General features: G+C 53.2%; 1 protein-coding gene across 1 annotated transcript in view; it reads right to left on the bottom strand.

The window, feature by feature from the left end:
• PPP6C (protein phosphatase 6 catalytic subunit) overlaps positions 1–16,226 on the bottom strand; it is a 174,407-nt gene that overhangs the window by 109,010 nt on the left and 49,171 nt on the right. The window contains exon 2 of the mRNA XM_069609433.1: positions 8,341–8,436. Within this exon, the coding sequence (XP_069465534.1) occupies positions 8,341–8,436 (96 nt within the window). The remainder of the gene's footprint in view (positions 1–8,340; positions 8,437–16,226) is intronic.

Raw genomic sequence — 16,226 nt, 5'->3', positions numbered from 1 at the left:
CTTCACAGATGTTTTGAATAGGAACACCCCTCTGCAGGGCAGTAGAGGCAGCCATACCCCTAGTAGAATGGGCCCGTAAGCCAGCCGGAGGGTCCTTACCCGCAAAGCTGTAACATTCAGAAATTGCCAAGATAATCCATCTAGACAAAGTCTGCTTAGTAACAGCTTGTCCCAAACGCCTTTCCGGCATAACATTAAAAGAGCTGATCGTCCACTATGACCCGGGACATGAGTGAAATGTAGACACTAAAAGCTCTCCTAGGATCCAACCTTTGGAGCCTCTCCTCCTTACCAGGATGCAGAGTAGGATAAAATGCCGGAAGAATTACCTTCTGGGTTAAATGAAATTCTGAGACGGAAGAAAGGAAGGACGAACTCTAAGGACAACCCTGTCCTGAAACACTGAAGGGTGGCTTAACAAAGTGCCTGCAACTCGCTCACTCTGTGAGCGGAAGAGACTACAAATAAAAATACAGTTTTAAGGGTAAACAGTTTCAAAGGACAAGAATGTAAAGGCTCAAATGAAGCACCCATTAGGAATTTTAGAACAAGGTTTAAATCCCAACCAGGCACCTGGAAAGGTGACGGCGGAAACACATTAGTGAGCCCTTTGAGAAACTGAGAAATAAAGGAATTTTGAAATAAGAACACTCCTCAGACGAGCGTTTAAATATGGACAGCGCCGTCAGGTAACCTTTAATGGTACCCACTTGCAGGCCCTTGTGGGCTAACGAAGGCAAGAAAGACAGAACCACAGGAATGTCACATGAAAAAGGATCCACATTCTTAACCCTGCACCAGTCGCAGCACTTTCTCCAACGGCAACGGTACAGGGACTTGGTTGTAGGCCGTCTGGCTGAATGCAACACCTCCATCACGTCTTCAGGGAGGTCCCAACCCTTAAACCCCAACCTTTCAGAAAAAGGTTGAGGGATCTGACCTCTGGATGGAGAACCCAACCTCCCCCCCCCTCCCGTGAGAGCAGATCATCTCGGTAGGGAAGACGACGTGGAGGACAGATGGACAAGTCGAGAAGGTCCGGGTACCACGTTCTCAGGGCCCATGACGGAGCAGTGAGGATCATCTGGGAACCGAACCTCGGTAACCTCTGCAGCACTTGCGGGATGACGGGGACTGGAGGACATGCGTACAGCAGTGGGAAGGACCACTCCACCACAAACGAGTCTCCTAGGGCTCCTCTTGGAGGAAATTCCCACAAGCAGAACCTTTTGCACTTCCGGTTGATACTGGAGGCGAAGAGATCCACTTGAGGGGTCCCCCAAAGGGCAAAGATCTCCAGGAGAATCTCCTGAGCCAGCTCCCACTCAGGTGAGATCGTGCTCTGCCTGCTCAGAGCGTCCACCGTCTCGTCTCCAGCCAGATGAACTGCTGAGATCGAAATTTCCTGCTAGATGGCCCAGAACCAGAGCTGCATCGCCTCCCTGCGCAGAGGAAGTGACCCTGCCCCCTCCCCTTTTTGTTGAGGTAGTGCATGGCCACTGTGTTGTCCGTCAGAATCGGGACATTTCCCCCCCCCCCGCCCCTCGCACAGACGGCAGAAAACGCTTCAGGGCAAGCCTGACGGCCCTCAGCTCCAACAGATTGATCTGGAGTCTGGACTCTGACGGAGACCAACGACCGCTGACTCAACTCGTTGGCATGAGCTCCCCATCCCGTGAGTGATGCGTCCGTCACGATCGTCACCTCCGACCAGTGCAGCCAAAATTGAGCCACCCCCCCCTTCATCAGATTGCCTTCGACGGCCCACCACAGGAGGTCCTGGGTGACAGAGGGTGGCACCTGAACAGGGTCCGACATCTTGCCAGAGGACTGTGACCACTGCATCTTGACGGCCCATTGCGGAGATCTCATCCGCAACCTGGCCTCTGGCACAAGAAGAATGCAGGATGCCATGAGGCCGAGCAACCTCAAGAACTCGAACGCCGGGAGAGTCTGGGCATGTTGAAACCGGTGCACCATCTGCTGAATCTGATGAGCCCTCACCTGGGGAGGAAAAAACTGCCCCAGGGACGTGTCCAGCACTGCTCCGATGTACTGGAGCCGCTGAGTTGGCGTCAAGTGGGACTTCTTTAAGTTGAGGGATTAGCCCAGCTTGTGAAGGGAGTGGCAGGTGACTGACAGATGATCCAGGACTTGCTCGGGAGAGCGCGCCCCGATCAACCAATCATCTAGGTAGGGGTAGACATGAATCCCCCTTTTCCGAGATATGCTACCACCACCATGAGCTTGGTGAAGACCCTCGGGCGGAGGTCAATCCGAACGGCAGGACCCGAAACTGAAAGTGCGAGTCGCCAACCGCGAACCTCAGGTACTTCTTCTGCTTGGGATGAATCGGCATATGAAAGTAAGCATCCTTGAGGTAGAGACACCAACCAGCCCTGAAGTTGAAGGGCCTGGAGGACTTGAGAAAGAGTAACCATCTTGAACTTGTCCTTCCTGAGGAGCTTGTTCAAACCGCGCAAGTCCATGAGGTTCTCAATCCCCAGTCTTTCTTCGAAATCAAAAAAATAAGGGGAATACCATCCCTTGTTCCTCTCCGCTACAGGCACCAGTTCTATGGCGATTTTCTCCAGCAAGGAATTGTATTACATGCGCAAGGAGCGGATCCGGACTCTTCAAAGATTCCCTGGTGGATTGTCGCGAGGCCTCTGCCGGAAAGGAAGACAGTAGCCGTGGGCTATGATCTCCAGAACCCACACATCTGAGGGAATGAGGCAACTGCCCAAGCTGTTTCGGCACCTCGAGTACCCTGTTTTCCACCTCTGGTGCTCCTACGGTGGCCCCTTTGACTTGCAGCTCCTCTCGATTTACCAAAGGATGAGCAATATCAAAAGGAACCTCCCCTCCATTGCAGTCCCCTAGGACAAAAAGGCTGAGGTTGCCGAACTGCATCGCTCAACGACTTCGCTGCAGCTTTGGAGGTCTGCAACCTCTCAAGGCTCTCGTCAGCCTTGCTGGCAAAAAGATGTTCACCATCAAAGGGCATGTTGAGGAGCCGGGCTTGCACACCCGGAGCAAACCCCGATTTCCGCAACCACGCAAACCTGCATTTTACAGTGCTTGCCGCCATGGACCGGCTGACACAATCGGCCATGTCCAGACCCGACTGAACGGAATCACATGGCATCCTTGCCATACTGCACAATAGCAAGAAAACCATCCTGTTCCTCCCCGTCAGAAATATGTTGAGCCGCTAACGAAATACAGTTCCTCAGAGTGTGCGTGAAAGGCACACACAGAGTTGGCTGCCTGTAAAGCCATACCCCCTGAAGAAAACACTTTCTTCGCCCAGCCATCAAAATGCTCGTCTTCCCCATCAGGAGGGATGGTAGGGTACGACGCCTGCTTTGCTGGGGCCATAGCCGCCTGCACCACCAAACTCTCCGGAGTGGGGTGCGTGGTCAAGTAGCAGGGGTCGCTACTGGCTGGGCGGTATTTTCGCAGGAAATACTTACTCACTGACAGGAGACTCTCCGGAGCAGTCCAAGCGGCTGCCACCCTTCTCTTCAAGGCCATTTGGAATGGCAGTACCTGGTCAGTTGGTGGACCTTGGTCGAGGATAACCGCCAGGTCATCCTGCAGAAAATCCACTGGTGGCGCAGACCATCCCAAGTATTCCGTGACCCTCGACATAAGGAGCTGGTACGAGGATTCGGCATGGGTGCCAGGCTCAGGCCTACAGAACTCCACCTTCGGAGAGGTGTCCAGCCCACTGGCTTTGTGCAACGACTGCCGCAGGTCTTCAATCTGGCTATGACCAGACAAAATCTCGACAGGTACCTCCTCAGGAACCATACCTTCCTCAGACCCTTCATCCACCTCAGAAATATAATCCATAGGTTGGAATGAGGGCACAGAAAAAGGGACGGCCATTTTTAGCCTTGGCCAGAGCCTTTCTAGGGGATTCCACCGTGCCAGAGGGTACCTCCAACAAAGCAGCCTCGAAAGGTGCCGATGGAATCGGTGTCGAGCGTGGCGCCGACGGCTTCGACACAGTCCTCGAGGATGGAGCCCTGAGCGTGTCCTTCGATAGCCTGGGCGCCGACGGCTTCCTCAGAGGCAGAGCCTCGAGAGAGTCCCTCGACAACCTTGGCGCCAAAGTCTTCTTCGAAGACCTCACAGGCTCAGACGGTCTCGAGGGCGTCGAGGACCGAGACCTGGAACGGGCATGTCTAGGAGCGACCATCCTTGTCCAACCGGGACCTCGAAGGTGCCCGGTGATCATGACGACCGCTCAAGCCCGAAGGCATGCGAGTGTTGTATCTAGCACTGTCACGGCCGGCGTCTTTCGACGGCACGGAGCCCTGCGACTGAAAAATCGCCAACACCTCCTGCCGGAACGAATCCCATTCCGCAGAAGTGGAGTGCTTGTTGGGACAAGCCACTCGCCGACGGGCGGAGTCCTCGGACGGGGAAGGAGACCGATGCCGGCGCTTCCGTGAGTGCCTCGAAGAGGCAGAGGAATGGCGGGACCTACTCCTGGACCAAGACCCCACGCCGACGATGTGGAGAGTCGTCCCTCGAATAGTCAGTCGAAAGCCCAGTGGATCTCTACTTCCGGGGCTTGGCCACCTTACCTACAGAAAGCTTTGTCTTAGGCTCCCGCAAGGCGTTTAATGTAAGCGAGTGGCAGTCTACACACTCATCCGTGTCGTGGTCCTCCCCGAGGCACCAGAGGCAGGCGTTGTGCGAATCCGTCAACATCATCTTGGACCCGCAGTCCCGACACTTCTTAAAACCCGTGGAAGAAGATGAAGACATCATGGAAATCTTCACAACGAACAGGTTCGAAGAATCGAACGAACAGAACTCAGAAGAACCGAGGCACGCCGAGATCTCCGAAGCGAACACGTTTGCGGAAAAAAACAGAACTGAGGCTACGGGCGTCCTGCGTCCTACTTATAACATCCGGTGACGTCAGCTTGATGGAGGCCCTCGAGGACAGCGTATCGACGCAGAAAATCTTCCGAAGCAGCACAGCTGTGGTGATTTCTGTCATAGATATGGAATACGTCGGAGGACCCAATCCCCTCGAAGGCATCCGCGACCTGACCCTGGTATAAGTCGGGAGGTTTGCCTGGGAGGAGAAAGCCCCAGGGGAACACGAGAACTCCACTGGGAGAGAGGCAGTATGAGCCTTCCTCAGAGGAAGAATGTCAGCGACGTCAGAATATGTAAGGGCTTGCTGTCGGAGGGAGGTTTTCATTCCCAAAGCTAATTATCTTGATGGTGGTAAAAACTGCCATACTCATTTGTTGGGAGTAAGCCCCCCGGTCCTCCCCAATCCCATTCCCCACCCAAAACCCCAGGTCACCCACATATATGGTGGTGAAAGCTTCTTTGGTGAACAGGGGAATGGTAAAAGCCAATCTCAAAACATTAACATCTTAGATTCTGAAAACTGTAAATCAGGTCCAGAGCTGCGCTATACTCAGAATTTGACCGTCACATACATGACTTTCACAACGTTACCAACTTGACTGTGACTTTGTAGCCTCGTGCTGCATGCTTTAACGGCTTGTACTGTCCATTTGCCTTGACATCCATGACCATAAATTAAGAGTGCATATTCACGGCTCTACCTACCTAGCCTGTCCGCACATTGGTAGCGGCCATATGGTATACACTTTCGACTTGCAAGTCACCTACTTTGACTATCGCAGCTCGTTATTGCACTTTGATTTTACCTAGGAACCTACCTCATCTGACTCGCATGCAGCATTTTGCTGCAAACTGTCCTATTCTGGCATTTACGCAGCATCTGGCGCCTATCGACATTACCTGCACCCTGCCTCATTGACATAGGTTATCTTTGTTCCATGTGGCGCGGCTTTACCAGTTTGTGCATTTACCCTAATTTTGTCTCTCGTACTTGTATACTTGATGTAGCCCCCGCTCCATGAGGTGTGGCTTTGCCAGATTATGCTACCAAGTATCACCCATTTGTTGTAACCTTAGAGGTGTGGTCTCGCACTTAAAAAATGTTCGACCCTTACTTACTATAAGTAGCGCCCTGATGCCCGAGGGTTTAGCAAGCCGAAATAAATGCAAAACAAATAAAATTAAAAAAACCTTTAAAAGATGTAATTAAGGATAGAAATGAAGTTGGTAAAATTGGAAACATTCAGAGTAAAAGAGGTGATTTAAACATTAATTCCCACAATGCCCAAAGTCCCAGGATGAAGATGGATGCAAAGGCACTGAACTGGAAGTTGCAGTCTAGTAGTACGAATGACCCACACCTGAATGGGAAGTATAAAAGACCGCCTCAGGTGGGGGGCGCCGTTGCGTGATGACAAAATGGCTGCAGCCTGTGATCCCCAGGCTCGGGATTCACTATCCTTTCATTTTTCCTTGCTTTGCCGACATAAATAACCCTACAGACCGCACGATCTACAACTGCTGGGAAAACTGAGCTAGTCTGGTACGACAGCGTCGGACTTAGCAGGACTGCCCAGTGCACATGCTGCGGAAGGCAGAGATCTAAACAGCATTGGAGTCTCCTGACCTAGTCCCTGTGGTGCATGTGTGGCTCTCCAGACCGGGCGAGTGGCACCCTCTCTCGTGTCGCTGCTTGCCCGAGGTGCGTCCAACGTGACCCCCCCCCCTACTCCACATGAAGAGGGGCCGCAGAAGGATGACAGCTGAGCCTCGGCAGGGCTCGAGAAGCACAGGAAACACTGCGGGAGAGTGGCGCCAGTCGTGGCTCAGCTCCCGGCACCCAACGGATCCTGGTTAAGTTGAGATAGCAGAGGGGGTGGAGGGTCACACGAAGAACCATATCTTTCTCCCCCCTTGCCCACAAGATAAGGAGTCAGTGGTACGCCAAGCCTCAGACGGAAGCATTGTAAACCTAAAAATCACTACGTCGCAGCCACCCACCTCACCCTGCTGTGATCATGTGTGCGGAGGATCCCGGTGAGGACTGGCCCCGAAGCAGAATCCAGGCAAAGTAGTCCATCTATACCCGACGCAGTGTAATGACCGCCGCCAACCTGTACATCATATGCCTGGAATGCTTGCTGTGTGGGTGCGGGGAGTCTGTTGAACTCTCCAATTGTATCCTGGTGGTTGGCTCGAGGTAGGAGCTGTGCCCTTTGGTGAGATGCAGAGGGGATGATAAGGTGCCAGTTTTGCAACAAGAGGTTTCCCCAACTACAACAAAGCGTAAAGAAAATTTCAGCCAAAAACAACCATCTTGAAGGGAGGTCACAGCATAATAATGTGCGCATCCTCCAAGTACAGGAGTCTACTCCATCAACAACATGGAGCAATTTGTCGAAAAAGCCGATTATGGAGATCCTGGCCAGCCCTCCGACATCAACGATGTTCCTGGTGAAGCGGGCACATCGGTCCTTGGCAGGAGAGCAGTCCTCTAGAAAGTATTCAGGGGGAGAGGGAGCAAACCTGATTACATATGGCAAGCACAAATGTGGAACAGATGGCACCAATGTGCGTCAAGTCTTCCCAGAAAAAGTAGTGAAAACTAATGTTGTGTAAAGTCAAAAGAATTTGCTAAGTTGTTTGAAAAACAATTTACCATAGCAGTCCTAGTAGTAGTATTACGAGTTTTTCATTGGGTCCTGGCAGGTGAGTGGACCAGGAAAAAGTCATTGAAATCCTGTGTTGTGGTTAAATACTGAAGAAGTGGCAAAACCACTCAAATATATTATGAACTGCTGTGGAACCATCCTGACAAAAGTGTTTTTTGTAGATACAGACGAACTGTGGAAGTATTCTTGTTTTCTAAGAAGTTGTATTGAACTCTCCTCTCTGCTACAAGTGGAGAGATAAAGAATTGTTGAATATTTTGAACTGTGGGTCGGAGTCCAAGTTACTTTTTGGAGCAAATATAAAATCATTAGAACTTTGTACGAGACAGAATTTTCTTATTTTTACCAGTTGATTGAAACCCCGGTTTAATCTGGGGAAGGGGATCTCACCCAGGTTACAAGGAGAGACAGTTACCAGGTTTAGAGTGAACATAACTTACTTCTGTTATATTTGAATTGCCATACGTTCCCTTGTTAAGTTTGTTGTATGCACAAGGTATGCACAAATGTGAGGGACAGATTCCTTTTGTTAGAGTTTTTTAGTTTATTTTGATAGGCAGAGAAATTCTTGTTAGGGTAGGGATAGCGATGAGTTTGTCAAACCCGTTTGAGTTAATAAAGTGGCATCTTATGAAAAAACTTTACCAAGTGGTCCGTCTCATATTTCTGACCCCCCTCATACTACCCTATTTGCATCAGTCCAGCAGAGAAAGAAGCAAAATGCAGACTTGTGTTCAATAGTGAACGCAAAGTAATCTGTTTTTACCTGTCCATGTATATCTCCACAAACCGTGACCGGCGTTGAAACGGGCTGCACATTAGATTCTTCCAATAGGAGGTCACAAACGTAGTCGCACAACCGCTGAAAATTAAAAACAATTTGATGCAGTCAGTGATTATCATGTTAGATATCCATTGAGCTTAAGGGATGGGGAAACAAACGTGGAATAACAACCCTATAAAACCATTTGCCATTTTGACTGATATTCCATTATAAGCATAGCTATGATCTAAAAGCTTTACAGGTTTCATTAGGGAGCCACAAATCTGCGTGTCTGTATTAGTAAAGATACCAAAGCATAGAGAAAAATGGAACACTGAATTTTACTCCAAAGAGCGAATTACAAGTTAAAAGAAAAAAATACATTTATGCTCACAAAAGCATTACAATTTCTAAACACATCAACTGGCTAATTGTTTTTCAGGGTAGGTCCTTAAAACACGCTCTGGTCATGTCTTGCCTACTCCCTACTGGGTGCGTTGATCTGCAAACAAATTCCTTCAATTGACTGAAGGGGAAAAGCAAGGTTTGTTTTTTTAGCAAAAATATACTCTAAAAAGGGAGGGTGAGAGGGGGACAGAGCGATGTCACAGTACTAGAAAAGGGGAAATTAAAATGCTGCGAGAACCCAAAAAGGTAGAAGAAACAACCCAAAGGTAGCAGAAACAAGAGAATGAACATCATTCTAAAATACATTACAATCCCGGAGGGACTAATCAAAGAAGGAACAAGTTACTTACCTGTAACTGGTTGTTCTCCAGCATGGGTCTGGCATGGATTCACATGCTCATGAATATTCCCCGTCAGGCTGGGAATCCTCTGTAAAGAAAAAACCAGTATCAGTTTCGTTTCTGATCTGTCTTTCGTAGTAGTAACCAATCACTGATCTCTGCGTCATACTGACCACAGCCAATGACTGCCCTCTACCTAAGCCCCGCCTCTGGCAGCCATCTTCAGATTTGGTAGCACGTGAAGTGGCAGTATGACCAAGTGAAGAGCCGCAGAGGGGTAGGTGGGAGGGTTCGCATGTGAATCCATGCCAGACCCCTGCTGGAGAACAACAGTTACAGGTAAGTAACTTGTTCCTTCTCCAGCATGGGGTCTGGCATGGATTCACATGCTCATGAATAAAGAATACATAGCAGTACACACATGCACAACCACGGGAGGTGGCAAAGGCTCAACATTAAGCATTACATCAAACTCAACATTAAGCAAATCTTACCTCCTCACCAGGCTCACCTTAGGCGAACAGGTTGCGCAGCACTGCTTGGCCGACCCTGGACTCCTCCCTGGAATCCCGATCGACGCAGTAGAATTTCGTGAAGGTGTGCGTCGACCTCCACGTAGCCGCCCTGCAGATGTCCAGCAAGGGCACACCAGATAGGAACGCCGTGGTAGCTGCGATCGCTCTGGTGGAATGGGCTCTCGGACGGCCAGGCAGGGGTCGGTTTGCCAACCGATGACAGTACATGATACAGCCGGAGAGCCATCTGGAAATGGAAGCCTTCGAGAGAGCCTTCCCCCGATTGACAGGTCCAAAGTTCAAAGAGTTGTGACGTCTTCCGAAAACCCTTTGTGCGGTCCACGTAGAACTTCAGCGCTCTAGCCACATCCAGCGAGTGCAGAGTCCTCTCAGCCGGCGACGAAGGCGACGGGAAGAAAACAGGCAACACCAAGGGTTCGTTGAGGTGGAAGTCCGACGGCACCTTGGGCATGAAGGAGGTGTGCGTCCTGAGCACTACCCTCGTGTCGTGAAAAGTCAAGTACGGGGCCTTGCAGGAAAGGGCCTGGATCTCTCCCACCCGTCGTGCGGAGGTGATGGCCACAAGAAACGCTCTTTTCCACGAAAAGAACTTCAACGGGGCAGAGTGCAGAGGCTCGAACGGAGGTCCCATGAGCTTGGTCAGCACCACGTTGAGCTCCCACGCCGGGGCCGGAGCCTTCACCGGCGGGAACGATCTGAACAGTCCCTTCATGAACTCTTTCACCAGACGATGAGACCACAAGGACGTCCGCCCCGTGGTTCTGGTGTATCGGGAGATCGCAGCAAGATGAATCTTGATGGACGCGTGTGCCAGTCCAGCTTTGGCCAGCGTCAGTAGGTACGGCAGTACTTGGGGAGCCGTAATCCGCAGAGGGTTAATCTTCTGTGCGTGGCACCAGACAGAGAACCTCTTCCATTTGTGTCCGTAGCATTTAGGAGTTGAGGACGCCCTGGCCTTTGCAAGAACCTCTCTGCAGTCGGCCGGTATGTCGTATCCTCCAAACTCTAACGCTGCAGGAGCCAGGCCTGCAAGTTCAGCGACTTCGGGTCGTGATGGAGGATGGCGCCTCCTTCCCTGGAGAGCAGATCCGCGTCCACTGGCAGCTTGATTGACGGGGACGCTGACAAATCCAGAAGGTCCGGGAACCATATCTGCCTCGGCCACGCAGGTGCGAGGAGGATCATCCTGCACCGGGACCTCTTGAGCTGGTTGATGAGCCGGATCAGCAATGGCAATGGAGGGAACGCGTATAGGAACAGGCCCTCCCAGGGGAACGAGAAAGCATCGCCCATGCTCCTCGGCTGGGGAAACCTGCTGGCGAACCTCCGGCACTTGGAGTTCGTCGCCGTTGCGAACAGATCGATTTGGGGTGTGCCCCACCGTCGGAAGAGGCTTTCCACTAGATCCTGTCGTAGTTCCCACTCGTGGCACGAGCGCAGCTCCCTGCTGAGTGAGTCGGCGATGGTGTTTTTTATCCCTGCCAGATGGAACGGCACCAGAAACATCCCTTGGGCGACGGCCCAATGCCACAGATCCTGGGCCTCCCTGGACAGGGCTGGGAGCCTGGTTCCGCCCTGTTCCCTGATGTAGAACATGGTGGTGGTGTTGTCGGTGAAGATCCTCACCACCTTGCCCTTGAGGGACGGAGGGAAGGACCTGAGGGCCCAAAACACTGCACAGAGCTCCAGGACGTTGATATGGAGGGACTTCTCCGTCAGGAGCCAAAGGCCTCTCGCGTGCAGATTTTCGGTGTGCGCTCCCCACCCTTCCAGGGAGGCATTCATGGTCACTGTCTCCTGGTGGCCAGGGGTCTGGAAGTCCATGCCCGCCTTCAGATGCGCGCGGGTGCCCCACCACCGGATCGCTCGTCAGAAACTCTCGTCGAGTGTGATCCTCTCCTCGAAGCTGCCCGTCGTCTGGATCCAGCGCGCGTCCAGGAACTCCTGCAACGGGCGCATCCGGAGCATGCACAGGGGGATGAGGTAAATGCAAGAAGACATCATTCCGAGGAGGGACCTGATGGACCTCACTTTGGCCGCGTCCGCAACCAGCATCCGCTGCACCTTGCCCAGAATGGCGCTCGTCCTTTCCTCCGACGGGGAGGCCAGAAGCGACACTGTGTCGAGCTTCGCTCCCAGAAACAGTGCGTCTTGCACGGGCACCAGGTGGGACTTGGCGTAGTTTACGGAGAATCCCAGGTCCGTGAGAAGTTGGACGGTCCTTGCCGTGTGCTCCACGGCGAGCTCCCTCGTCTTGGCTCGGATGAGCCAGTCGTCCAGGTAGGGGTAGACGTGGACCCCTCTCGGCGCAGCTGCGCCGCCACCGGTGCGAGGCTCTTGGTGAACACCCTGGGTGCCGACCTTAGTCTGAAGGGAAGGGCTCTGAACTGATAGTGACGCCCTTGGACCACGAACCTGAGAAACTTTCGGTGTCCCTGTAGGATGGGAATATGGAAGTAGGCATCCTCCAAATCCAACGACGACAGGAAATCGCCCTCCTCCAGCTGACCCAGGACGTGTTGGAGGGTGACCATCCTGAACTTCTGTGCCTTGATGAATTTGTTCAGTCGTCGTAGGTCCAGGATGGGACGCCATCCTCTCGTCTTCTTCTTCACGAGGAAGTATCTTGAGTAAACTCCGGAGCCCCGAAGCCTCTTTGGGACGAGCTCGATGGCGCCTTTCTTGAGCATCGCCTTTACCTCCAAGAGAAGTGGAGGGACGTGATGTTCCTTCCTGGCCACAGGGGGGGGGGTGGGACGCGCGGGCACTTATTTAGAAACTCCAGCGCGTGACCCTGGGGCAGGGCGTCCAGCACCCAACGGTCGGTGGAGATGGACTCCCACACGCTGACGAAGCTCGCCAGCCGGCCTCCCACCGGGTGCTTCGGTGGGGGCCCCCGACCCCACGGCCGGTTCAGTCCTGCTTCAACGAGGCTTTGCCGCCTTGTTCTCCTTGGCGACAACGGCGGGGTCCGCCCGACTTGCCTCATCCCCTGTAGGCTTCCTGTGACGACGAACGGGCCGCTTGACGATAGGTGGAAAATCTGCCGCCGGAACCTTTGGAGGCACCCTGCTTGCCTCCGCCGCTCCGAAAGGGCGGCCGTCGTTGCTGGAGGACACCAAGAGCCCGGGCAGTCTCCGTGTCCGTCTTGATGGCTTGTAGGGAATCGTCCACTGTTTTCCCAAACAGGTTGCTCCCGTCGAACGGCATGTCCAAGACTCTGGTCTGCACGTCCTGACGGAAGTCAGTTGCCTTGAGCCATCCACGCCGTCTAAGGCACACGCCGTTGCCCAACTGGCGAAATCCAGTGTCAGCGATGTCCATCGCTATCGTAATGGCATGGTCCGATGCCACTTCTCCTTCCTGCAAGATCTCTAGGGCCTCCGCCCTCTTGTCGTCTGGTAGGAAATCCAGCAATGGGGCGATTTTGTACCACAACTCCCTGTCGTAGCAGGCTACAATAGCCAAGGCGTTAGCAGCCTTAATCGTCGTCGCTGCCGATGAGATGACTCTGCGTCCCATCTTGTCCAACTTCTTTCCCTCGCCGTCCGGGGGGGAGGTTGACAGAGGCCGAGGGCCCCCCCCCCCCCGCTTTCTTCCTTGCTGCCGCAGAGACGACCGAGTCCGGGGTCGGCTGTGCCCGAAGGCATAAGGGGGCCGCGTCCGGGACCCGGTACTTCTTCTCGTACCGATCCCTTCTCACAGGCGTTGTGGATGGGTTCTTGAGGAGGGCGAGACCCTCATCCCAGATATCGTCCAGTAGAGGTACAGCGAGGACAGTCTTCCTCTTGGTCTTGCGCCGTTGATAAAGGAAACCTTCCTTCTCTTCCGGGCAGAGCTGGAAAAGCTCGGATCCCCTGGCGATCATGGCATGAAACGATCCAATCTCGTCGAGCGGGGAAGCCCGGGGAGGAGGTGACGACGGGAGATCCTCGTCGTAAACCTCGTCGTCTGTGCCCGTTGCGGCCATGTCAGTCCCCGTATCATCCCCACGGGTCGTGGACGGGGAGGAGGGCTGAGCAGGGCGCGATGGTTGAAAAGGAGGTGGAGGATGAATCATCCTTCTCTTAGGAGGAGGGCTCCCAGAAGGGCCTGGCTCCGGGTCCCCCGTCGGGAGAGGTTCCTCCGTTGGTGGTAACGGCAATCTCGTCCTTATCTCCGAGCTTAAGGACTGTATAGCCAACAAAATGGCCGCCGAGTTGTCTTGCGGCACTGGTTGAGGGGAGTCCGACGGGCGGTCAGGTGCCCCGTCGGCACCCTCGACGTTCTCGTCGTCTCCTACGTCGGGGTCCCTCCCGACGGGCTGGTCTTCTTCCACGCCAACGCCGTGGCTTAAGACTTCGATCAGCTCCTCCTCAGAGGTTGAGGCCGAATCCACGACGACCTCCTGCCCCTCCTTTTTCTTCTCCGTCGGAGGTTTCACGGGGGTCTGGTCGATGGGCATGAAAGAGGACTCCCTCCGCGGTGGCAGGGAGACCCTGGGCCCCGAGGTCGCCACCACTGGTGTAGCCTCCACAGGCTGAGCCAGGGCCACCGCGACTGTCGATAGAGGCCTTGGCCGGATGGATTAAGGCTTTCACCACCTTAGGTGCGCTCACCGCCTTCTCCTTGGGAGGGATGTGGGGGGGGGGGGGTCACCGCCTCGCTCCCCCTCCGATGGGGCCTTCGAGCTCGACAGGGGTCTCTCCAGGAGCTTCGCCGGGTGCTCGGCCTTCCTCTTACCCGAGCCAGAGCGTTGGCTCGTGGTTGATGGCGCCGGGGAGGATGCGCCCTGCCTGGCGCCCGTAGAGCCCGACCGTTCGGCGCTCCCGGTGCCAGCGGACTCGCGGTGCTTGGCCTTCTGTTGGACCCCCGTCGCCGGGGCACCCTCAAAGGTCTTAGAAGACCGCTCGGACTTCTTCTCGCCTGACGGGCTCTACCCTTCCAGCCAGTTGGCGAGACGCAGATGGCGGTCTTTCATGGTCCGCTCCGAATTGCCGCAAAACGCACAGTCCTTCTCCACGTGCGTCTTGTCCTCATGCAGGCAATAGAGGCAAAGGGAGTGTTCGTCCTCCTTAAAGACATTCTGAAGCTGGCATCCAGGGCAGACCCTGAACAGCTTTCCGGGCGTCGAGCTTTCCTTCTCCTGGGCCATGATCGAGATGGGCCTGAGAAACTTCTGGAGTCCTCCAAAAGCGTGGCTCGACGAAGTCTTCACCCTTGAGGGGCGTAGAAGAATCCGACACGGGTCCCCGTTGATCGGATAAAGAAACGGTGGAGCTTGAGGCTCTTTTGACCGAAAAAGAGAACATTTTCCTAGAAAAAACACGAAAAAAGCACTAAAGCTCGGGAGCAATAGCACGAGGATCCCAACACTTGAACGTGCGGTAAAAATCTGAAGATGGCTGCCAGAGGCGGGGCTTAGGGAGATGGCAGTCATTGGCTGTGGTCAGTATGACGCAGAGATCAGTGATTGGTTACTACTACGAAAGACAGATCAGAAACGAAACTGATACTGATTTTTCTTTACCGAGGATTCCCAGCCCGACGACGGGGAATATTCTTGAGCATGTGAATCCATGCCAGACCCCATGCTGGAGAAGTAAGACACACTAGGATGCTGAAGGTTATATTGCAGCAGTAGCAAGACAGCATGAAAGAACACCGCCAGTCCAAAGTTTGCTGCTACTGCGTGATGTAGCTAACTTAGAGATCCCAGGAAGATTTGGTTTGGCGAGGATGGGAAGGTAGTGAACATGTAGTGGGTGGGAATGGCCATAGGTATTAGCCACTCCGCCCCCAGTTGTATTTGAATGCAATATTTGCAACTTAGTCACGCTTATGCACCACCTAAAAGCCAAAACTAAAGAGCATTGGCCATGAAGATTTAAGCTTCGACTTGCAGTCAGGACTCAGTGTGCGCTATGGCAGGTTTATATGCAGGTTACTTGACTGTTCCGTTTCTTAGAGACAACTCTAGTTGAAGCACTGCAGTCACATTTGGGTCAGAGCTTCAGAGGCTGTGTACTGCCCACACATCTTGCAGTGCACTCTATCAGTTCTGTGAATAGAGAGGTGACGAGCGTCAGCATTTGACCTCTAGCCCACAAAATAAAAGATTTGGAACATTTAAGTAAGCTATATTTTTACATTTTCATTTACCGTTGATGAAGGTGCTTGTGCACCAGTCCAGCCTCCCTCTGTAGGACCCATCCCTTTCCTGAACAATTTGAGGTGTGGGCCCAGTTTCCTCCCTCAGCAGGTACCTGCCATGAAGCACGAACATTTTCCCACTTCACACTCCATCTTCCGCAAACAGTTCAGAGGAGCATGGATGATTGTGAGCAGGCAGGCAATCCTAAACAGGCAAGACGGGACCCTCGTATTGAGATGGGACAGTCTGTAAACACGTCTTATGGATGAGGCAGTCCTATTTGTGTCACTGCTGCCCACAATCCGGGTAGTGTGAATGAAATTGGAGAGGTGAAGGTGGGGGTATAAGAGCCTCCAGTCTGGATACCAACAGAAAGCCAGCACAGTGATGGCGCAGGAAAGTCTGTCCATGGTGGTACCCTTGACCACCCAAAAGCTTACCAATCGCTCAAATTCAAAAGCGAGTGGGCAG

Source organism: Ambystoma mexicanum, chromosome 8, assembly GCF_040938575.1.
Source record: "Ambystoma mexicanum isolate Mex_15411 chromosome 8, UKY_AmexF1_1, whole genome shotgun sequence".
NCBI lineage: Eukaryota > Metazoa > Chordata > Amphibia > Caudata > Ambystomatidae > Ambystoma > Ambystoma mexicanum.
The sequence above is the reverse complement of the archived record's forward strand: the minus strand, read 5'-3'. Positions and strand labels throughout refer to the sequence as shown.